At 51.0% G+C, this 24,219-nt stretch overlaps 2 protein-coding genes across 4 annotated transcripts in view; both read left to right on the top strand.

The window, feature by feature from the left end:
• Positions 1–1,415: 1,415 nt before the first annotated feature.
• ARHGEF9 (Cdc42 guanine nucleotide exchange factor 9) overlaps positions 1,416–24,219 on the top strand; it is a 569,920-nt gene continuing 547,116 nt past the window's right edge. The window contains exon 1 of one of the 3 annotated variants that reach the window (XM_070256606.1): positions 1,416–1,600. The gene's annotated coding sequence lies outside the window, so the exon portion shown is untranslated. The remainder of the gene's footprint in view (positions 1,601–24,219) is intronic. The other 2 variants (XM_070256600.1, XM_070256604.1) reach the window with 2 other exon arrangements.
• On the top strand, positions 1,433–21,943 carry AMER1 (APC membrane recruitment protein 1). Its single transcript, XM_005614225.3, has 2 exons — positions 1,433–1,600; positions 13,771–21,943. Exon 2 carries the CDS (start codon positions 13,870–13,872, stop codon positions 17,248–17,250), a length of 3,381 nt encoding a protein of 1,126 aa, XP_005614282.1. The 5' UTR covers positions 1,433–1,600; positions 13,771–13,869; the 3' UTR covers positions 17,251–21,943.

Raw genomic sequence — 24,219 nt, 5'->3', positions numbered from 1 at the left:
GAGGAAAACGGACTGGTCAAGGTCATACAGCAAGTCTGAGGCAGAGCTGGAGCCAGATCCCAGTCCTAGCAGCTATGTCAGTTCCTGTGCTCCAAACATGCAGAGCTAACAGTCCTCCTCTTACAAGTTTAGCAGCTGGATCTTTTCAATGCAGACAGGACCCAGTAAAGCAGCAGACAACACTCCTCCTGCAATGCAAAAATGGCAGGCATTGTTCTCTAATTCCTCCCTTCTCCTCAACTTTAATCCCCCTCCCCTTTTTTAGACATTCACAGAGTTTTTGGTCTGGGCCTTCTGGATATTCTTGAACTAGTGGTAGAACTGGATTCTTTGTTGCCTCAGCTCCCCTGGCCCTGGCAGCCACTTATGACACTTGATGCCCTCCAGCTAGTTAGAGACTCAAGCTCAGGCTGGCCCCCTGCCACATCCTGCCACACAAACACTGCAGCAGGCAAGGCTGGTACAGGGCTCCTCACTCCGCCTTCAGCCTTGACCTCTGTCTGGGCTCAGACAAGACTTTTCTCTCAATATCTAGACTTTTAAGGGAAAGAGAACTGTGCAAAGCCTGGCTCATCATTAAAAGCTTGATGGGGCCTCTAGAGACCTTGAGGATCCCCTCAAGTTCCATGAAAGCTGGGAAATTTGAGTTGGGATCAAACTACTGAAACAGTTCTCTCCAGAGAAGAAAGGTGAAAGCAGCCCTGGACAAGGAGCCAGGGTTTCTGAATTTCAAATCTGAGTGACATGGGGAAGCTTCCCTTCCCTACCCTGGGCTGCAGCAGGCCCTTGTGTAAGAGGTGGAAGTTGACCTCGATGGTTCCTAAGGTCCCTAGTTCGCCAGAGAGGGAGACACAGACGAAGGTGGGGCGCAGGCGCTGCGATCGGCTTTGCTGGCAGGTGAGTCCCTCCTCTGCGCGGCCTCGGGGCGCCCGCCACGGGACCCTGTCTCTATGCCTAAGGTTGGGCGGGCAAGGTGCCAAGAGGCTCTACAGCCCCCTATGTTCCCCATCCTCTCCGCCCCGTCTCTCCCCGCCCTCCTCTCGTTCTGGAATAAACTGCCCTGTGGCAGCCAGGGCGCTGCAGCGTGATTGCACTATGGCCACGGAAATGGGAACACATGCAAAATCGAAACCTAGCTCCATGGCTCCAGCGAGCCCCACCCAGGTGGGACTGGCCCCGCGAGCTCACGGTTTCACCCGGCAGCGACCCGCCCGGCTTGGGGGAGGGACTGGAGAGTTAGGGCAAGGGGTTCTGCACCCTCTCCGCCCCCTGCCAACACCACGCCCGCACTTATTTGCATTTAAAGAGAAATGCACCAAGGAAAACAGTGGCCGGGCGGGGGGCACGCCTTCCCGCCGTGGCGATTGGGCCACATGCCTGCCAATCAGGGCGCTGACTCCCCACCCTGTGGTTGTGGAGTCCGGGGGGGGAGGGGGTATAAGGGAGCTGCCTGGAGCCTGGAGAAGGGAAGCCAGTGCAGGAGGTGACTGGAGCCGCCGTAGCGGTGGCAGGAGCGACAGTGGCGGCGCTCTCAGCCGCAGCAGCCCCAGCCAGGGTGGCGCAGCAGACAATAACTGTGCTGGAAACCAGACTGAGCCGGGTAAGCGTTGCGCGCAGCCAGTAGCCTCCGCCTGCCCGCCATCCGGTGCAGTCCCGCGTGCTCAGCTCTAGCCTCCTGGAGAGGGGCTCTAAGGGCTGGGCCGGTCGGCGTCCGGGCCGCTCTCTGCTCCCTCTTGGAACCCGCTTTGAGTACTGTCTGGCGAGGGGCAAAATAGAGTCCTCTGAGCGCGGGCGACTGCGGCTAAAGGAGGGGAAGAGGGCGGGCAGGCAGGCGGGCTAGCCTGGGCCATGCCTTTTGCCTCTCGGGGGAGGCAGAGATGGGGCCCGCACGTGCTACCGCGCTGTCCCAGAAGGGGACCCGCCAGGCAGCACCCCCAGCGGTTCATTTGTAGGCCGAGAGCTCCGCAGCTTTGTTGTAGCACATTAGCTGGAACAGCTGTGTTACGCGGGTACCTTTCACCCCCCAGCGGCCCTCCTGCGCCCCTCCCCTTCCCTCCGCATCTCATGCTTCTCCCTTCTCTCTGCGGACGAAGCCAGCGCGCTGGCCTGGTCGCGAGGGACATTGGCTTTGGCGTGGATTGGGGCATCTACATTGTCTGCCTCCTTCCCAGGGAGCTCAGTTGGGCCTGTAGGCTGCCCACTTCCCTTTGGAACCTCGGCCTTGCTGCCTCAACAAGCCGCGCCCCCTGCTCCTGGGCCTCCAGGCGCATCTGGCGTCCACCCCCGCGGACAGGAGGGCTGGCATCAGTGCTCTCCCTGGACCTGGGCTTGAAGCTGCAAGGCCGCTTTGTCTCTCCCACTTGCCTTGCCTCCTCTCCTCTTGGAGAGCACTAGCTGCATTTTTCTCTCCAGCCTCCTGTTTAAAAATAGCGATAAGCAAGGTGTTGAGGGGGGGATCTCTGTGCCAGAGGCTGAGGGAGCAATTATTGTAATGGGGAACGCACCGGCTGGGTGTGTGTGAGAGCTAGAGAGGCAGCCAAACCCTCCAACTTCGTAGTTACTTAAAATACCCAGCCCCCGGGACCGCTGTCATTGTCTGCTGCAGACACCTCTGACACTGGTGACCCCTGGACCGCGGGACTTTACCTAGGCTCACCGGCGGTGAGGGGCTGGGCCTGCCAGGCGCCTGGGCAGCTGCTGGACTGGCCCTGCAGAGCTGGCCTCTGTTTGGCCAGGTTGCCTTAGCGTGGGCCCTGGGGTCAAGGTGAGCCCTGTCCCTCACACAAACACCTCCCTCTAGAGGAGGCTCTGCCCACCTGCTGCATTCTAACAGTGGATATGGGCCCGATGGATGGACCTGTGCTGTTAGACTCACTGCCTCACCCCAGGGGATTCCAGCAGAGCCCTCTCCCCCAGCGCGGCTCCCCTCATTCTACCCCACCCTCTGCTCAGCCACTGCAAGACAATGTGCCTCTGGCAAAGGACTCTAGGCCTTTCTGAGGAAGAGGAAAGAAGGGGCCACTGAGGGGCTTTGGCTGGCTGTTCTTAGACCTTTGACCAACCCCTGAGGGTGGAGAACCCTGTGAACTGCAGGGCCCAGGCAAAGACTGGGCACATTTGAGAGGAGACAATGAGAACCAGTAAATCACTCACTTGGGGCAAGACTAGTTGGGGACCTTTGTAACTTCAGCCAGGACTGCAGATTCCACACTACAGTCACCTCCTCCCACCTTGACCAGGCCCCAACACAAGCCCCCTACTTGCAGCTGGGCATCTCCAGCCCTCTGCCTTGCCTCAAACCCATAGCCACCTAACATATCTGCCATATATAACTCCCCACCCCAACACCCAAACCCACTCACCCTGCCCTGTCCAAATTCTCTTCCCTTTCAGTCCCCAGCTCTGGGCCCACCTTCTCCTTGGTGCCTTTCCTGCCTGTTTCTTGCAACCCCTGATGACCTCTTCTTTCTCAGAACTCCTCCAGGCTGCCTGCATCCCTTGGGCATTTTTGGGCTTAAATTATAATAGGAGGTGAACTATAATTAACTTTCCCTGTCTCTACTTTGTCTCCCTGATATCATGGCTATCTGGGTTCTCTCAGAATCCCTCAAAGGAAGGGGTAAATGAAACCTGGAACTCAGCCACAACCCCCTCAAAGCCTAGCAATGTATAGCAGTTAGTGAATGCTCCGGAAGGACTTGCTGTCTTAGTAGTTTTCAAGAAGACCTTTACCTCTCCAACTTGCGCTTGTCCTGATCCACATAAAAGTGATTAGAGAAATGATACTCAAGGCTCAGATATTTGAGTATGCCTGATGAGGATGGAGAAGGGGAATGGGTTGCAACTACAAGAAAAAATTAAATCGTGATGTCTCTCTTCAACAACAAGCTCGGGATCTGGACTGCCCAGACCCCAGACTACCCATACCTTTCTGTGCTGATTCATGAGCCTAGAGGCAAACTACTGTGGAGAGAGCTGTGAGATCTATGTATGCAGGAGGATCATCCTGGGAAGCTTCCAGAAAGTAGAGGGGTTTGGTTAGGCAAAGGGTAGAGGTATAAGCAAAATTAGGAATGGGAGTGGGGTGGCTGTCAGGCAGGCTGAGTGAGGTGACTGAGTCTTTTCTGGTTGAGATTGTATGTCTGTAAGGTAGAGAGGAGGTTGGTACCCAGTTATGGGGGTTCCCAAATGCCAGGCTGTGGAATGGGGATCTGGTCTTGGAGGAATGGGTGAAGGGGCCATCAAAGAATGGGGAATTGGGAGGTTTTGATAATTTTTGTGTGCAAATATGCCACAATAAAAACTGGGTTTTAGAAAGAGTTTTAGAATGGGGTCTTAGAAAGAGATTGGAAGCATGTCGTAAGTCAGACAGGTAAAAGGCCACCTTTGTATCTGGAAGTCAAACTGGGGGGCAGGCTATCTCTGGAGGGAAGTTGTATCATATCAGCCTCTCTTTGGTCTTGCAGGGGGTCGAGGGGAAAGGAGGGAGCCTGCAGCCTACAGACCAATGTGGTGGAGGCTAAATGTCCCTCAAGCCTCTGCTGACCCCTTTTCTCCCAGCTGGGCAGGACTTCAGAGAGCACCAGTTTTGACTCCTGCGCTTATAGATGGGAATCTTGAGCCCTGGAAAGCAATAGGGACTTGCTTAAGGTCACAGAGCATTTAGGGATAGGCTGCTGCCTCCTGTGCAGTGGCTGTTTCCACTATATTCCCCTGTCTCAAGCAGCCTCCATTCTGCACAAATCTCATTAACCAACCCCTCATCTCACCTCACCCATTCCTCAAGAGTGAAGGGGTGCTGAGTTAGCTTGGGGGCCCCACCTGGGGAACTCCTCCTTCCCTTTCATGTCTCTTTTGCTTCTTGGTCTTGGTCTGCAACCTGTCTGGGGCTGTAAGTTTCAGGAGGGGAGATAATTGGAAGAAATTGGCAGTCTAATGATTCTCTTCTAGTATCACGGAGGTGTTAAAAATTCCTCAAGAATTGTTACGTTTACACTCTCAGGAAACGTGTGCGTGTATGTATGTGTGTAGGGGAACAGCCCTGCTCCACTGGTCCAGGAGAATAAGGGAATGAGAGAAATACCAGAAAGCTTGCTTGTAGAACCAAAGAGGGAGAAGGGGCTTCCAGCCCCTTTACTTACAAATAGGCTGCTTGAGGCTAGAAGAGGGCATGCCCAGCGTTATTCCATCAGTTCCCCTGCCTCAAATCACGTCCAGGCAGACAAACTAGGTGATAAAGGTAAAGCCCCCAGAGGAGGCATTTCATAGCCTTCCTGGGTCACCCATCTCACTGCCAGGAAGTTCTTTCTCAGAGCTAATCTGAGTCTTTTGCTATACTTATGTGTGTGCACATGTGCATGTGTATGTGTGTGTGTTGGGAGGTGGGGTTGAGAACAGCTGGCCACCATTGGTCTTCTGCTTAACAATCCATTGGAGATTTCACAGGCATTAAACCCTCTCTCCTACCCCCAACTTCTGTTCTCTGAATTAAATAATCACAGAGCCTTTCATCTCCTCTCCTTGGTCTTATTTTTTCAAACCTGTGCATGTGTAAGTGTTTCTCTGAGAAGGCAGCCAGGGAAACCAGAACCACTGCAGAGGTGCATGTGCTAGCTGAGTAAGGGTGCATTGCTCCCCTGCACCTCCTCTTTTGGGATTAGGGGATAATATGGACAGTGGAGAAAATTGCCCAAGGGAGCTTGGTGGAGTCAGAGGCAAGCTTACTGGTGCTGCAGGGGCCTCTGTGACCCTTTAATCTGCATTTCTTGTTGCAGAGCCTTCATTGCTTTCATTTCCTCCAGGTTTTTTTGATTTCCTACTGGGCTTCCAAGCAGATGCTATCCCTCCTTCTCCATCCAGCACTCCTCAGGACTCCCTGCTGGGGGCTGCAGCTCATCTCAGGGGAGAGAAGGCTGGGCTGGGCCAGTTCTGCTTTCCCATCTTTCTGGACATATAGGAATATTCACAGGCCAGGCCTAGTGCATTTTGAAAGAGTAAAATGTTCGACAGGGTTGTGGGGGAAACATGAGGAGTGAGGCTGGGCTGCAGTGCACCTCTGTCCTGCAGTGGTGGACTAGGCTTAACCAGCTAGATACCCAAGCTTCCCAGCAAAGCCTAGGAACCCCAAAATCACATGCCCCCATCATGTCTCCTGACTCAGCAGCCACTAGAAAACTGGGCACAGAACCACCCTTCTCCTAGCCTCTCAAGCAACCTGGGCAAGCAGACTCTCTGGTCCAATCTCCCATTTCTAGATGGGGAAACTGAGGCCCAGAACAGGGAAGGAGTTTGCCCAAGGAGCACAGGAGCAAAAAGCTCCTGACCCCCAATTCAAGGCTTCTTCCTCTAAGTGCAGTGATCTTGATCCCCTCTCAAGCTCAATTTTCTTACCTGGCCTCTCACATAGTGTGTGCTGTGTATAAGGGAGTAGATACATAGGAAAGTCAAGGGTCTCCTTTGTTCACTTGGCCCACCTGCTCCTCTGCAGGCTTTCCTCAGCTGCTTTGTCACATCTGTTTCCCTGGGGTTAGCTCCTCTCTTGTTCTTCATCTGAACTAAGGTGGGGGGGGGGGGCGGCACCTGTCTCTGATTTCACTCTTGCTGGGTTAGTACTGACGCAGTGGAAGCCTTACTGTCCAGGCATGGCACCCACCTCAGATACCTTCCTCTGTAAGGAAGTTTGGGAGCTTAAGAGGAGATTGGCAAGTAGGTGGCTCCTAGAGCCCCTGTCATTCTAGGAGAGCTAGGGAGGGTAACCTCAGCAGCCTGAGGAGAAGGCTGGGCATCAAGAAGACTCACCAGGAAAACCCATTTCTAGGGAGAGGCATTGTCTGGGTGACCACATCTCCCAGACTGGAGAAGCCCCTGTGTATTTGGGGCTGGGCTAAGGGGCAGAAGTGATGCTAGGAAACCTGCCAAGGGGCATGCAGGGAGAAGGTCAGGTAAAAGGGTTTGGCCCGGATCCTGTAAGCAATGTGGAATAATTTGGTAAGTGGAGGAGTGATACACTGAAATCAGGGTTGTAAGAAAATTAATTTGGCAAGGATGTGCAGGATGGATGAGATGGAAGGGGGCTTGATTTCAGTGTTGCAGCAGGGGGGGACCAGAGGGAGCTCAGCTAAGAGGGTTGTGTCATCTTCAGAAGACATGGGGTTGCAGGTAAGGAGCGGGAGTGCCAAAGGTGGCTGCAAGAGGCTCCATCACAAGGGCCCGTTATTGAACATCTACTCAGTACCTAGTGAGCAGTTTGCCCCTTACATTTATCATCTCTAATCCTTACCATGATCCTGCCTGGTAGGCAGCATTTTCTTCATTTTGCAGATAAGGCATTTTAGTCTCAGAGAGGTTAGGCCACTTTCTCAATCCCCACAGCCTGTAAGGGGTGAAGTCAGCATTTTAGTTCTGGGCTGACAAACTCCAGCTAAATTAGAATTCAGTTGAATCAATGTTGTTTGAGCTCTTGCTCTGTGCTAGATATAGTGATCATAAGATCAAGGAGAGTCCATTTGAGAGAGATGAACAGACTAAGGCCTGCCAGAATGAATTACCCAAAGCTGAGTATGTTAACAACTCAGTTGAGGGGCTGGTGGTAGGGGAATAGGAGCTGGGGTGAGAGGGTCCAGTTTGGGGTCTGTGCTGCATCCAGAGTTAGTGGAATACCCCCTTGAGAGAAGGTGCCCCTCAACAGGAAGCCTGCAAATTAGGGGAGGGGTGGTTGCAGGGATAGCTTGGGTGGGGCTCTGCCATTAGCCTCTACAGCTCCGCCAAAGGGTACCAAGCCAGGCAACCCTTCCTTTGGGCTGTGAACAAATCGTTTTGAGAGTGGGCTTGGCTGTGGGATTTAGAAATGGGTGAGTCAAGTTCCAGATCATCTCATAGGTCATTTTCTTTGAACAATAGCTCAAATTCTGCATCTTTGTCCCCATTGGAAGGTTTCTGTTTGAACCTTTTTTTGGCCCCTCAAACTTATCTCCTAATGAAAAGGAGAGTAGAGGAACATGTTTCATGGTTTGAGAGTGGTGGTGGTGGGGTTGCTGGTGAGGAGAGCAGCCACAGGCTGGGTTGGCAGCCCTTGGATTCTAAAGTCAGCAGGCTTTCTGGAATGTGCTAGGTGGGGCCAAAATAGTGGCAGCCAGTGAGAACTGGAAGTGCTGCAGAGAAGGCTCAGCTGGGCTGGGACAGGAGTGCGATGGGATGTGGAGATGATGGCTCTTGCAGGTGTGAAGGGAATCTGCACAGTTCTTGCTCTCAGTCTTCCTCCTTTGATTAGGGGCCAGCACAGTGAAGTAGAATGGCATGGAATTGGGACTCAAGAGGCCTAGAAGCTGCTGTGGCTCTGTCACCATACCACTGTGTGACCTTAGGCAAGTCTTTTCCCAAGCCTAGACAGTTTCCTTCTCTGTGACAATGAGTTGCTATCCCCCACTAGGCCTGATAAATGGATTCCTGGGAAGGGCAAATGGGGAGTGAGAGAGTGGGGAATGCTTTGTAAACTAGTAAATACTCTGAGTGGATGAATGATGTCTGTTGATGTGCATTTCCTTTTATGTTGGTACTTTTAGCTGAGTTTGAATTGTTGACCTTTCTGGCCTGGGCTAGAGAACCTAGCTAGTTGAAATTCCCAGATAGTCCAGAGCTGTTAGCCAGTAGCTGAGTCAAGGCAATATTTTGAGTACCTGAATATCAAAGGTTAGCTAAAAGAGCAACTAAAGCCTCTTGTGAGATAACTACACAATCATCCTCATTTCCCATTTGGGGAAACTGAGGCCCGAGAAGGTTTGGTGACTCACCCATTGAACCAAGGGGAATACCCTCCTCAACCCTGACTGAGGTAGTTTTGCTGCCAGAAATTGTCCAAGTATAGTCTGAATAAAATATTTAAAAAATTAGTTGCTATGTTTTTGAGCCTCTGCTATATAGTGCATTTTATTTAGTACTTTATATACATTGGTTTTGTTCCTTACAATAGCTTTAAGAGATAAGCACTCTCAATAGCCTCAATTTCCAGTTGAGGAAACTGAAAGAACTTTCTGGATTTCTCCCAGGTGGGCACAGCTGATCACAGTGCAGAACTGGCTGACTCTCTGGGCCGGTGGCGCTCCCTGTCCTTACCACTCTTTCCTTAGGCCAACTCCCCCACCCATACACAAGGGCAGAATGGGTCCAGAGTGGGCATACTCTCAGAAAAACTGCTTGGAGGAGGTCTGGGGAACTGCGACTGGTTGAGACCATGCCTCTGAAGGTACTCCATAAATTCACACACTTTTTCCCTGGACTCAGCCTTCTCTGAGTTGGCTGAGCTGGCCCCAGGAAGCTGGGCCGGGAGCAAAATGTGCAAGGCTCAGTCTGCAGCTGTTTCCTTCTCACTGAGAAGGGTCCCTGGGGAAGGTTTGTGGCTGGTCTCCTGCCTGTGTTTTTAAAGGAGGGGAGAAGGAAGAAACTGCTCTAGTAGCCAGGCTTCTACTGGTCCTAGAATGGCCTGAGACTGGCCCTGGGAGCAGAGATGGCCACAGCTCACTCCCTGCCATGATAGCAGTAGCTATCATGTGGTCCCTGCCAGGGACCTGAAACTTAGATAGCCATACAGGTTGAGAAACCTAAGGGTTGAGGGGCCCTGCATTTGGCAAGACCACTTTCTTGGCAGGAACCATAAGGGGAGGCAGCTCCAGCCTGGGGGAGCTACAGAGTCTGTCCCTCACTGTCTTCTTTGCCTTCTACACCACCTCACTCTCCCGGCCAATGAACTCTGTGGTCCCAAGTAAAGGTAGCATAGCCCATGGGTGAAGGATAGCATTGGGACCTGGTGCGGTAACAAGGAGTGTGGAGAAGGGGCCTGGACCAGAGGTGGCTAGGTGGGGCTGGGCTAGGGGGCTACCAGCTATGGATGATCCCAACTACCTCCTGTCCTACTGTCTTGGGTGGGGGGCACACAGGTAGAGACACTATGAGTGGCTGTTGGGGGTACATGGCCCTGGGACGGACAAGGCATGGAGGTGGAAGATAGCACAGTTTCATGGCTGGTTCTTGCCCTGACCTAGTTAGATGACCCTGGGCCTACTTAGAAAGAGAGCTTGAAGCTAGGGGCAGAGAATCTCGGTTCCAGGGATACAACCTTGCCTAGTTCACCCACTGCCGCTACACACACACAGAGGGCTTTTTAAACTGCCCTAAGCAGAGGACTTTGTATAAATCCAAAGACATCTTTAAAACCCCTCACAGTTGGCTCCTCCTCAGCATGGGCCAAAGCAGCTGGTCCCTCAGGCTCCCCGCAGTGAATGGCTTTCCCAGAGGAGCAGCCTTTTACACATGGTCTGCTACTTCCTAAGAAACTACCATCCGACCTTGAAGGTAGTAATAATAACAGTAATGCCAATCTTTCTCATTTGTACTTCACTTTACAGTTTACAAAGTGCTTTTGGTGTCCATTATCCCATCTAATCCTCGCCACACTGCAGTGGACTGGGTAGACGGTGGGGGGTAGGGAGTGGGGGATAGATAGAGGAGTTATTTTGCTCTCAGTTTCACAAGTGCCTGAGGCTCAGAGGGGTGCCTTGGCCTGTTCAGGGCCCCCTGTCATAGCCAGTACCCCAGCCCTGTGGCCCATGGCTCCTTCCACAATACACTGCAGATGCCTGTGGCAGGGAAGGGAACAATGTAGAGAACAGTGGGCTGGCCTCTACGCCAATGGAGCACAAGAGCAAGGGTAAGAGAAGACCCAAAGGGACTGCTCTCCAGCCAGGGCATCAAGGTTCTGGAAAGCAGCCCTCTTTGAGATTCAATTTGCCTAATCGGTCTGTTCACAGGAACTCCAGGCCCAAACTCTGCAGGACCCTTCAGTCCTTGATTCATGATGTCTAGGCCCATAAGGTTTTTCACTTTGCCTTTGGTTTTCCTTGATGCCCAGCCACACTTACTATTCTTGCCCATCCCTTCCCCTAAATCATTGCCATTTCCACTCACTCCTGTCTGACAAAGCCCAGATTGAATGCCTTCTCTTCAAGGCAGCTTTTCTGGGCCCAGGGGGTATCTTTCTGCCTTTAAAATTCATCATGGGATTTGATAACAAAGTATGAAGAATAATACCCAACCACTCAGCTTAAGCAATAATGGGGGCTCTTCTTTAAGGCCTGCATCATGCTGTGCCTTCAGACTTTTACATGTAGGACTCTCTCCCTGTTAGCCTAGGAGCTCCCCCAAAGCAGAGGCTGGGGTTCTCCCTTCCTGGCCTGCCTTGTAGCACTGAGCTCAACGTCTATCACTTACTGAATGTTCAGGAGAGGTTTGTCATAATTCCAAAGAGGGAAATATAATTTCACAAATAACTCCGCTACTGCCATCCCATCTCCTTCATGCCCAGCACCTTATTGACAACACTGTCAGTAATGTCTGGGCTGAGATAAAAACATCTGAGCTTTGGAAAGTGGGGGATTCAGATAGATGATAGGGCCCCTATTCCCATCAGACTCCCAGGCAAAGGACGCTTAGTAGTTGTGTGTATATGATTGTGTATTTGGGGCGTGGCTCTGTGTGTTTGTGGGGCTATCGGTTGCAAGGCTGAACTGGAACAATGTCACGAAAAAATATGTCACACACACAAAAAACCCTAACCTGAGCAAATGGCAATACAGATCTCTGCAGAGAGAGGATCAGATGAGTTTTTATTTTTTTTCTTTTATTTTCTGGATAACCAGCCATCATCTTCCTCCAAGTTTAATATTTAGTTCTGCAGAGTGCTTCTGATGGAATCCTGAATCACACTGATGATACAAGTGTCAAGTCAAGAAAGGCACAAGGCACAAAACTAGTGTTTGCAAGACAGGATCAAGGACTCCAGGAGGGTTCCTCAAATGAGGTCAGAGGCTAGAGTGTAGCTGCCAGCCTCTCCACCCCCAGTGACAGTCCATAGTCTCCCACTTCAGGTGAATGTGTGAGTCTTATTACCATGGCAACAAATCACATGGCTAATGTGCTGCTGGCCAGATGCTCCCAGGACAACAGTGGTGCTTGCCTCTCTCTCTCTGGCTCGCAGCAGCTGTTCTGCCTCCCTTCCCTACCCTAGCTCCCCATCTGCTGGTGGCTACCCTACAGAGAGGGGACACAGTGGTGAGGGACTTTCCAGGGAGGGGTCATTGGTTTTTAGCAGGCTGGTCACTGATCTAGCTGTCGACCAGCTGCAGTCACTAGAATGAATACATCAGACCCGGAGGGGAGCATGTTCTGGGGTGTGTGATGGCTAGCCCTTCTTTTTATTTATCTCTGCGGCATTTGGATGTTTGGAGGGTTGGGAGCCTAGAGCAGAAGGGTGTACAGGTTTATTTATTTAAATAGCTGTTAAGAGGCTAACTTCCAGGCCTGGAACATGAATCATGTAGAGTGGTGCCTTCAAGGAGTTCCCTTTCTAGATAGGGAGCTAGATGGGAGCCAAAATAATGAAGGGAGTAGAGAAGAAACAGTCTGCCTCATGGTTCTAAAGCGGAACTTTGGAGTTCTAGTTGCCAAGGGCCAAATTAAAATCTCTTCCCTTATCCAAAGAACTTGAAATCAACAATACAAAGAGACTTATGCACCCCTGTGTTCATTGCAGCACTATTCACAATAGCCAAGATGTGGAAGCACCCCAAGTGCCCATCAACTGATGATTGGATAAAGAAGATGTGGTATATATGCACAATGGAATACTACTCCACCATAAAAAAAGACAAAATCGTCCCATTTGCAACAACATGGATGGACCTCGAGGGTATTATGTTAAATGAAATAAGCCAGAGAGAGAAAGACAAAAACTGTATGATTTCACTCATATGTGGAAGATAAACAAACACATGGACAAAGAAAACAGTTTAGTGGTTACCTTGGGGAAGGGGGTTAGGAGTGAAGGGGCACATTTATGTGGTGACTGACAAATAGTAACGTACAAGTGAAATTTCGCAATCTTATAAACTATTACGAACTCAATAAAAAAAGAATCTCTTCCCAGCTGAACAGTGAATACAGAATCTGACCTAGACCTACCCCTCACATAACCACTATGGAGGGGAGGTATTGCTAGGCCTCTTGGGCTAAGGATACTAAAGCCCAGAGAATGCCTTGCCCCCAGGCCACCATGATGTTTTAGCAGATCCTGAATTGCAGCTGTGGAGTGTGGGTCTGCAAGGCTCCTACTCTGGACTTCTGAAGGTCTGAGCCTCGTCCTGGAGGCAATTTAGGGAGCCTATGGGGAGTAGGTGAAACTTCAGGTCTACTTTTCTTCCCAGCCCCAGGAAAAATGTCAATGAGAGCCCAGGCTAATGTGTAATTGAGGCCTGGACCCTGCAGAGCCCAGTGAGGACTCAATGGACTGTTTTGCCAGATGCCTTTCAAGAATTCTGTGTTGTCAGAGCCGACCTCCTTCCTGCCTTTCCTGCCTCTCCCTACCTTACACCCTTTGAAATTCCCTCTCGCAGTCAATAGCACCACTGCGTTTCTCACATCTGCAGTTCCTCCTGCCCAATGCTCCCCTGAGCTTAGAGTGGCATGAAGGGAGCAGACCCAGTAAGGAGGTAGGTGTGATGGCTGCCTGTTGATCAGTGTAGGGTTTCACTGCCTTGGGGCCCAGAGGAGGCTGGCCCAGTAAGCCAAGCATATGGAACGCATTAAGGTTTTCTCTACATTTTCTCTTTCTTTCTGGCTCTACTCAAGCCTGAAACCACAGACACCTGTGAAAACAAACCCAGTCTGGATGCTTGCTCACCAGTACTGTCTCTCTGTCTTTGTCTCTTTCATCTCCTCCAGACCCAACTGTGATGCTTCCTGACTGATGATGTTATAACAGTGCCTGGAAGCCAGGAGGCTACATTTTCAGTTGAACATACCTGAGTTGTCCCCATCACCATGGAGACCCAAAAGGATGAAGCTGCTCATGCCAAGGGAGCAGCAGCCTCTGTGGACACCAAGGACCAAGGGAAAGAGAAGGGAGCCAAGAACAAAGAAGCTGAAATGATGAAAGCATCAGAGCCACCCTCATCTGGCCCAGGTAGGCTGAAGAAAACTGCCATGAAACTCTTTGGTGGTAAGAGGGGCATCTGTACCTTGCCTAGTTTTTTTGGAGGAGGACGAAGCAAAGGCTCTGGGAAAGGCAGCTCCAAGAAGAGTCTTAGCAAGAGCAAGACCCACGATAGTTTGAATGAAGCAGCTTGTGGCCCTGAAGACATTGTCAGTGAAAGAACCAGCCTTTCCCTACCTTTGCCTGAGTCACCCTGCGAACTTCCTAGCTCCCGGAGTGCCCATAGGGCTTTGGAGACAGGCTCCAGATGCAAGACATCTACAGCTGGAGCCACAGAGAAAGCTGGGGCTGAGAAGGCTCACTCTGTGCCCAAGCCAAAGAAAGGACTAAAGGGTTTTTTCAGCAGTATCCGTCGTCACCGGAAGAGCAAAGTCTCTAGGTCTGAGCAACATGAGCCAGGGGCCAATGGGCCTGAGGGGGCCAGAACTAGGCCTCATGAGCATGTGAGCCCAGCCCTTCTGCTCCCTGCTGAGGAGACCCTCCAAGCCCCAAGGAAGCAAAATGCCAAAACCCAAGATACCCCTGGGCCAAAAGTTTCTTCATCACCAGAGTCTTCTCCAACAGCCACTGATAAGACAGCCTGTAAAGATCCAGAAGAACCCAGGGCCTGTGAGGCCTGTGCCTCAGTACTTCTACAGCCTAAGCCTGCCCCTGAAGCCACTGACCCAGAGGAGCCCCACAGCCCAGAAACAGGGGAGAAGGTGGAAGCAGGAGAAGTAAATCCACCTAATGGCCCTGCGGGAGACCAGCTGAGCCTCCTGTTTGGGGATGTCACATCCCTGAAGAGTTTTGACTCACTGACAGGTTGTGGTGACATCATAGCAGAGCAGGACATGGACAGTATGACAGATAGCATGGCCTCGGGAGGCCAGAGGGCCAACCGAGATGGGACCAAGAGAAGTTCCTGTCTTGTGACCTACCAAGGAGGTGGAGAGGAGATGGCCTTGCCAGATGATGATGATGAGGAAGAAGAGGAGGAAGAGGATGTGGAATTAGAGGAAGAAGAGGAAGTCAAGGAGGAAGAAGATTATGACTTAGAATATCTGTGGGCAAGTACCCAAATGTACCCAAGACCCAATCTGAATCTAGGCTACTATCCGACCACATCCCCAGGCCACCATAGCTACATACTCCTTGACCCAGTTCGGTCTTATCCTGGCCTAGCCCCTGGGGACCTTTTGACTCCTCAGAGTGACCAGCAAGAGTCTGCCCCCAATAGTGATGAGGGTTATTATGACTCTAACACCCCTGGATTTGAGGATGATTCAGGTGAGGCCCTGGGGCTTGTCCGCAGGGATTGCCTGCCCCGAGACAGCTACAGTGGAGATGCCCTCTATGAGTTCTATGAGCCGGATGACAGTCTTGAAAACTCCCCACCTGGGGATGACTGCCTTTATGACCTCCATGGTCACAGCTCTGAGATATTTGACCCCTTCTTGAACTTTGAGACTTTTTCTTCCTCTCGGCCACCTGGGGCAATGGAAACAGAGGAAGAACGGCTAGTGACCATCCAGAAACAGTTGTTATATTGGGAGCTTCGGCGGGAGCAGCTTGAAGCCCAAGAGGCCCGGGAGACACAAGCCCGAGAGGCTCACACTAGGGAGGCCTATACCCAAGAAGCTCATGCCAGGGAGGCCCATGCCCGAGAGGCCCACACCCAGGACATTCATGTCAGAGAGGCCCAAGCCCCAGAGGCTTATGCCAGGGAGGCCTGGGCCCTAGAGGCTCAAGTCCAAGAGCTCCAGGCCTGGCAGGAGAAGCCCATCATGGAGTATCAGATAAGGCCCTTAGGCCCATCAGTGATGGGCCTGGTGGCAGGGGCATCAGGAGCCTCTCAGACTTCCCACCGGGGAACCACCTCAGCTTTCCCTGCCACTGCAAACAGTGAGCCAGATTGGAGGGACTTCCGTCCTCTGGAGAAGCGTTTTGAGGGAACCTGCTCCAAGAAAGATCAAAGTACCTTCCTGATGCATGTCTTCCAGAGTGATGCTATGTTTGAGCCAGACATGCAAGAAGCAAATTTTGGAGGATCTCCCAGGAGGGCCTACCCTACTTATTCACCCCCTGAGGAGCCAGAGGATGAGGAGGTTGAAAAGGAAGGGAATGCCACTGTGAGTTTCTCACAGGCCCTAGTGGAGTTCACCAGCAATGGGAACCTCTTCTCCAGCATATCCTGCAGCTCTGACTCTGACTCATCCTTCACTCAAAATCTCCCTGAGCTGCCCCCCATGGTGACCTTTGACATCGCTGATGTGGAACGGGATGGGGAAGGCAAGTGTGAAGAGAATCCTGAGTTCCACAATGATGATGACCTTGCAGCCTCCTTGGAAGCTTTTGAGCTCGGCTACTACCAGAAACATGCCTTTAACAACTACCGCAGCCGGTTCTACCAAGGGCTGCCCTGGGGTGTGAGCAGTCTCCCTCGATACTTGGGACTGCCTGGCATGCACCCTCGACCTCCACCTGCTGCTATGGCCCTCAACAGAAGGAGCCGCTCCCTTGACACTGCAGAGACCCTTGAGCTTGAGCTCTCTAACTCCCACCTGGCCCAGGGCTACATGGAGTCTGATGAGCTTCAGGCTCAGCAGGAAGATTCAGATGAAGAAGAGGAAGAAGAATGGGGTGGAGACAGTCCCCTGTCCCTCTATACTGAACCTCCAGGGACCTACAACTGGCCTGCCTGGGCTCCCTGTTCTCTCCCAGTGGGGCCAGTCCCTGCCTGGATAAGTCATAGCCAGTTGGAAGGGCCTTCCAGCAAGTCTCCATATGGGCAGGCAGCCTGTTGCATATCTCCTGTGGCCATGTCAATGTTGTCTATACCGGGGCAAGAGCCAAGGGCACCTGGGGAATCCAGGCCTCAGCTAGCTCGGCCTTCGCACCTACCCCTGCCGGTGGGCCCTTGTTATAACAAGCCACAGGCTTCCCTGAGTGTGAGGGCCAGGCCCCAAGACGTGCTGCTGCCTGTTGATGAGCCTAGTTGTTCCTCCAGTTCTGGAGGCTTCAGCCCCAGCCCTCTGCCCCAGGCCAAGCCTGTGGGCATCACCCATGGCATCCCTCAGCTGCCCAGGGTTCGGTCTGAGCCCCAGCAGCCTCGGCCCATTCACTACGGGGCTTCTAGCCTTGACCTGTCCAAGGAGACAGCCGAGCAAGGTGCCTCTCTCCCCATCAGCTACTCCTCCACTGTCATAAATGGAAACCTAGCTGAGTAGTCATCATCAATTCTGGAGTGGGGGCATGGGGCCTGAGCATGTGAATGGGGATCAGGGGTTGGGCAGAGGGGTGGGGGGTAGGGGTTGCTGTTTAACTTGAAAATCCTTTTGGCCAGGGGAAACTCCTATGAGTTTTCACCTTTGTCTTTCCACTTCCCTCTTCTGCCATCTGTGGCCAGATTCAGCTTGAGTACATCTGCCCCGGGAGGCTGCTGCTGTGCTCTGGCTTTTGCTTTCGGAGTTTCTTCTTGTGACCCACACAGGCTTTGGGATGCTGTAATTTTGTGCCTATTCCAGTTGCCGAGTTAGTGATGATATATATAGCATGTATCCTCAACACAGGCTGAACCCTTAGGGCCCCTGACCCCAAGCCAGTGAGTGATGAACCACTGATGAGCAGCCAGGTCTGCACTCCCTCCTAACTGGGGGCAGGGGGCTTGTTTGCTGTTAGCAATGTGAAATTATGGTACAGATCCTCCCCACCCCTAATCCCTTCAGTCTTGGAATAACTGCCACCATTATATCAGATGACTATAATCTATTCACCCCAGCTAGCTGTCCTTAGAGAGGATCAAGTAGCATGTGTCTCACTGCCTATTGCTGTGGACTTTAGCATCATAACCAGATGGAGGCCTTTTAACCTGGCCTGCTATAGCTCAGGTTGAAGACAAAATGCTAATCCCCTTAATGGAGTGATCAAATTCATCAAGTTGCACACAGAAGACAAAATAGAATTCTATCATAGACACTACCATAAATCTGAGCTCTGGAATGATAGGATTTTTTCCTTCTTCCTTTCTTAAGCTTGTGACTGCCTGAGTTGCAGATGCTTTTGAATTTTGGTTCTTTTTTCATCCAAAGGAAATTTCCATAATCTCATCATAAGGAACACATTCTTTTAATGGAGATACAGGAAGAGAACTGGCCTAAATTAGGCTTGAACATAGGGGTTCAGGTTTTTGAAGGTTGCTGGGGAAGGATAGGAAAAGGAAGACCATTTGTCCCAGCCAGCAGGAGAGAGGATTTCAGACATTGCAGAACTCAAGGCAACCCAGCTTCTTAGAAGGGAAAATTGCTTTCCCCTCAAAAACGAAAAGTTCCTTAAGCGTTGCCCATCCATTTGTATAATGTAAAGAGGCATCCATGCTAGTACTCTCAAAAGACAGGATACCAAAGGCATCTAGGCTGCTGTTCTGGGCTCTCTAAAGAGCTTTCATCTTCCAATTAGCCAAGTCCTTAGCATCATCAAAGGACCTGGCTTCTTGAGAGGAAAGACTGTGACCTGCCCTCACTCTGCCAAGCTTCTGATTTGCATGGCAGTTGCAGCCCTTTATGGAATGAATGGCACCCTCCCTTCTCCTGCATCCACACAGTTTTCATGTTAAACCAGCTTGGAAAGACTAGTGGGGAAAAGTTACTGTCAGGAAGACATTGTAACAGGCTAATCTTAACAGGCTCAACCTCTCATTGATCACCAGTATGAATGGGTTCCTTTTAAATTTCTTAATTGGAAATAGCATATGCATGTTTTGGAACATACGGAAATAGCATAACATGTTTTGCCTGGATATGCTCAACCAAATTATTCTAGCCCCTCCTGCCCCATCCTTGCCCCCACCCCCCACCCATCTCCATTCCTGTTAAGAGAAGAGGTTAATAGGGCTCTTGCCATTCCTGAGATATGGCAACTTATCTTGGGAACAGAGTGCTTTTGGCTCCCCGAGTCAAGGTGACTTTATGGGCAAACTGCTGCTGGCCAGGGGATGTGTCCATGCTGGTCTTTGTCACCATTTCTCAGATTGGGATTGGCCCAGTGCCCCTCCACATACCTGTCTGGTAGAAACACCCCTGGCAGCACCACATGAGTTTGCATGGCACTAACACCAACTACTCAAGGGACCCAGACCAACTCTCCAGGCTGACTTTGTCTGCATCATGAAGAAATGCATGAGTCATGGAGCTGGAGAATGAAAGAGAGTGAGGAAGGCCCTCCCCACCTCAAGCACAGCATTCCAGGAAAGAAATGCCCAAATTTCAACTGTCTGGCCTCTCACCAAAGCTGCCCTGGGAAGGTGGGCCTGATATTGGCCTGGCTGTTTGGCAGGAAGTAAACACTCACCAAATGCCTTTACAACAGGGGAAAATCCACCACTTGCCTCCTCTGTCTCTGCTTCTCCTTGAAGGCAGCTCAGGCTCCTATCTGTATGTGGACTGTGCCAGCCACAGCAGGTAGTAGAGCCATCACCAGCCTCCAGAGGTCGCTGGACCACCAGCCTATCTGGGAAGAGAAAAAGTAGGTAGTCAGCCTTTGGCCAAGGGCTGAGAGCTATCCTCAGTGACAAGAGGGCAGAAAGAGGTGCTGCCTCAGAGGGGAGCAGTTGTAGCCCTGACATACTTTGCTGGGCTTTAGAAGGTCACATACCACAGAGTAGGGCCTAGGACTTAGTGGCAGATCATGGTTTGGACCACATTGCTGCCTGCAAGTCCTTTCACTGTCCTGGCCAGCCCAGGGATGGGATCCTCACCACCAGAAGTGGGACAGTCAGTGTACATGGCTGCAGAAGCAGGATCCTTTGAGTCTTACTCTAGATCTAAGCAGTTCATGGCCAAATCCCAGCCACAGCCTAGAAGAAGGAAGACCTGGCTGGGGACACGTGGTGATGGCAGCTCAGGGTGACACTGGGAGAGCTAGCTAAGCTCTAGGACTCTCCTCAAACATAGGCCAGTGCTTGCTTGGCAAGTACCAAATATGCCCCAGACTACTAAAGGTATCAATGTCAAGTCCACAACTGCTAGACTGTGACCAGTTGAACACCATGTCTACATTGCAAGGTCCTAGGATAATGCTTTTGGATTTGACTTCAAGGGAAGATACGACTTGAGAGGAGGTGGCTGCCCTCATTTTGCTACCCAGCAGGCTTAACTAGTGCCAGACAGCTCTGATCCTGAGAATTCCCAGATGAGACCGGTCCTTTGGGGACCAGTGACTGTGGATAGAGAAGGCCACCTAGCAGGCCTCTACCAGGGCTGCTAGTTTCTCGGTGCTTTAGCGCCTTCAAGGAAGCCCTGCTTTGGGGCCCAGTTAGGGCCTGTCCTGCCCATTTGGTCTCAGCTTGGGCACCAGTCCAGGAGCATCCTGGGCCAAAGGCTTCGGTCAACACCAGTCTCCCTCTCTTCTCAGTGCTGTACCAAGGAGGGAAGTAGCTTCCCTCACCCAGGGTGCATTCCCCTCATTCTGCTGCCAGCGACTTTCCCACCCTTGCCAGTGCCACCACCCCACCTGCCCTCGGCCCCTGGGCCCAATTGCTAAGAGGGAGGCATGGGGGATTTAGCAGGGAGACTTCAAGTTTACCCATGTGTATGTTGCATCCAAGTTGTTTTTAATATATATATATCAAAAGTCAATTATCTATTTTTGTATTGTTTGCATTTTGTATTCATGGAAAACAATGTTTATCAATTGTTCTTTTCTGATATACTTTATTTTTAAGCGGTGCTGTTTACAATTTTAAACAAAACAAAGATGACATAAAAATTGCTGCTGCTTATGCAGAGGGCTGGCATCTCAACTGCCCAGGGCCCACCCTCTTTCCCCTCTCCCTACCCCTGATGTATCGCACTGTCAATCCCCTCCCTCCAAGATAGGGACGGCAGAAGATGCCCAGATACTAAGACAAATGCCAGGTGACTCAGGCATGTGGAACCTGGTAGACAGCTTGTTTTATGGCTTTATTTTTTTCTTTTGAACGCTCCCCCTTCCCTATGTGTAGACCTTCTGGAAGTACTCATATCTCTTTCTCTTTTTCCCTCTTTATGTTTCGTGCTTTTATTTTGAAACCAGAGTGCCCATGTTGTGCTATTTGTCATGTTGAGTTTCTCCAAAGGAGCATTTTGGGGACATTCTCCATGCAGTGGGGAGGGCAGGGGGTATCAATCATGCTTCCTCTCCCCAAGAAGCTGGAGCAGACAGATGGCATGATGCTTGGACCATCAGGAATTGGCCATCTCATTGAGGAAACCCTTGCATGGGACTTTCCAGGACCTCAATTGATTGTGACATTTGCCCAGAAGAGACATTGGGGAACTCCTTGAGCCCTCTTGCTGCTTTGGGGGAGTCTCTTCCCCTACCACTATTCCCCCTCCTCTGCCCTGCTTTGGCTCACATGTGGATGGTAGTTTGGGGAACAGTGACTGTCAGGGTGATGGCTTGCTGGCCTGATCCCCACTTTTCCATCCTGTAGTCACTCCAAAGAAGAAAATCCACATGGCATGTATATGTGTGAGGGTTGGGCCTACTCAGAGGCGGGGCTTTATTATTCTTGTTACTATTGGTGCTTATTTTCCCTGCTGTATATGGGAGTGGGGGGTGGGGAAGAAGAGAGGAATGTATATTTAGGTGACGTTAAATTAAATGGCTGGGGGACAGAGGGAAGAAATTGGGAACTGCAGTGAATCCCACTCCAGGTGTAAGAGTTCTTTTTCTCCCAGTGCAGAAAGGGGAGCACGGCCCCAGGATGTGTGCTAGCTTCCTCTTCCCTATCCCTGAGACATCACAGAGTTGCCTGGATTGTGGCCTCTCCAATCCTAGCTGTTCCTGACATCTGGATATCTTGATGCACTGCCTGTTTGTAACATATTTCTTCTGCGGAATGCTAATAAAACTGGGTTCAGGAGGGACCCCCCAGTCACTAAAGTGCATTCTTGTGGTTTGTTCTGCAGCAGCAAACCTGTGATCCATGGTTGTTGGGTTTGCCCTTGAAGGGAAATAGAGAAAACAGGGAGGTGGGGTTAGAGCATCCAATGGGGGAAACAGAAGCCAGAGTTGAAACTGAAGGTAGAGGGAACTTCAGTTCTTCATCCAAGCCATGCCATGCATCTCAGTCTGATGCTATGTTCGTAAACTCTCCATCACACCTTCCACACCCTGAGACCTGCCAGGGGCTGGATAGCACTTCTGAAATTAGCCTTCATTAATGTAAGTGTGCTGGCCTTCCCACCAGCCAGAAGGCAGAGGTGTGGATCTCCTACTGATGGCTCCATCAAAAGGATGTGTCTAATACTGGGGCTTTCAGGACTGGCATCCTTCACCCAGGCCTATGGGTAGAGATGCTAGCCGGGCAGCTGCCTGCCCCACCTATTTAGCTGTTGGGCTGGGTGGGGAGCATGTGGTTTTTGTCCCTTATTGCAGGGCATCTCATCTGGTAGGCACCAGAGATGTACCACAGGCACAATCCAGTCACCTTGGGATCATGTCCTGATTTCCAGGCCTGTCCTAGCCTAGGAAGGACTCACCTGCCCCTTTCTATTACCAACACAAAGGCCTACCTGTGCCATCCACCAGGAGAAGGTGATTGTGCTAACGGCTTTGGTTTCTCTAATCCAGATTCTTACCCTTGGCCCCAGGCAAGCAAGGGAAGCTGGCCCCTGGTGGTGGGCTTCCTTGAGTTCTACCCAATTGCCATGTCCAAGCCAGAAGGCCTGAAATAGCAGCTGCTTGAAAGTTTGTGGACAGTGCTGCCACAGACATAATTGGAGGGCTCCCTGGAGTCCCTTCCCAGACTAGCAAAGAAGCTCAGTGGCCCCCAGGATCTCATGAAGCAAGTAAAGCCAAAATAAGAGCAAATTAGCAAGAGAGAAAAGAGGGGAGGGGAGTTGATAATTTGGAGAAATTGGATTATTTGTCCTTGGCTGCTCATGGAAGGAAGAAGAGGATCACCGTTGCTCAGGGAGCTTTTGGAGCAAGGACTTTTGGGAAGGTCTTCTTATATCCATTGGAAATTCACAGGGGTCATGGGGTCAGGGAGGCCTGGGTTTCTGCCCTAGTTTTTACCCCTCATTAATGAGTTGGGACTTGGGCAAATCCCTTCTCCGTCTGAGTCTCAGTTTCCTTAACAATAATATGCAAGTAAGATGAGCATAGACTTGACTAGACTAGTTTCCATATGCAGCTCAGCAAATTGGGGCTACTCAGAGTGACCCAGGGAACTTTTTCAACTATCTAAGTCCAGCACTCCTTACCCTGGTTATAACTTAGTTGGCCTGGAGTGAAGTTCTTTTTTGTGGTACCCCACATGACTGGTGCATTAGACCTGCTGGACAAGATGAGTGGTAAGGGTTCCTCCTGTTCTGCTGTGACTGATGGCTGCCTTCACTGTGACCACCTAGGGATTCCTTTGAAATACTGGAGGTAGGCATTGGTAGAGAAAACCTTCTAAGACCTTTCTTAGATTATCAAGAAAACCGCCTCGATTAGCTCCAGTGCTTTTCTCTGGTCCGTTTGAGGGTTGGGGTTGTGCCTAGTGAAAGGGCTGCCTTTGTTCCCAGTTTCTGTTTAGAGCAAATGTAAACCCAACATATAAGAGACTTTTCTGCAAACCTTTTGGAGAATGCTGTTGGCAAGCTGCTAACTTCCCACTGCCCACACCCTGAGTGGGCTCTGGACTCTACCGACCATGTTCTTCTCTCTGGATAATTCCTAAGCTTTGGCTGGACTGCATGGCTTTTGGTAGCCAGACGTAGCCAATAAGAGCAAGTGACTTGAGGGTAGTACTTTCTAGACTGCTAGCTCCTTCCATCTCCATTTTCTTCTAAAAGGCCGCTGACGCAGATGGCCAGAGCAGATGATTTCATCCCCACTTTACAGAGGAGGATATGGATTCATGGAGAAGTGAAATGACTTGCTCATGGTAATATAGAACATTGATTGCAAGTCAAGATGGGAAAGAGGGTGAGTAGGCTGGAGTGGAAGATGTAGTGGAAGAGAAAGATTACTGCTAAGAATTCTCTAAACACAGGATGAATTGATATGTGCCAGGCACTAGACACTTTAACTACATTATCTTGTGTAATCCTTACCTTAACTCTGTGAGGTTGACATTGTTATCTGCATTTTTAGATGAGAAAACTGAACCACAGAAGGGTTAAGACCCTTGCCAAGGTTCACACAGTAAGATCACTGGCCTTCAAATC

The sequence above is a fragment of the Equus caballus genome, chromosome X (assembly GCF_041296265.1).
Source record: "Equus caballus isolate H_3958 breed thoroughbred chromosome X, TB-T2T, whole genome shotgun sequence".
NCBI lineage: Eukaryota > Metazoa > Chordata > Mammalia > Perissodactyla > Equidae > Equus > Equus caballus.
Note: the sequence above shows the minus strand (reverse complement) of the source record. Positions and strands in the feature narration are given on the sequence as shown.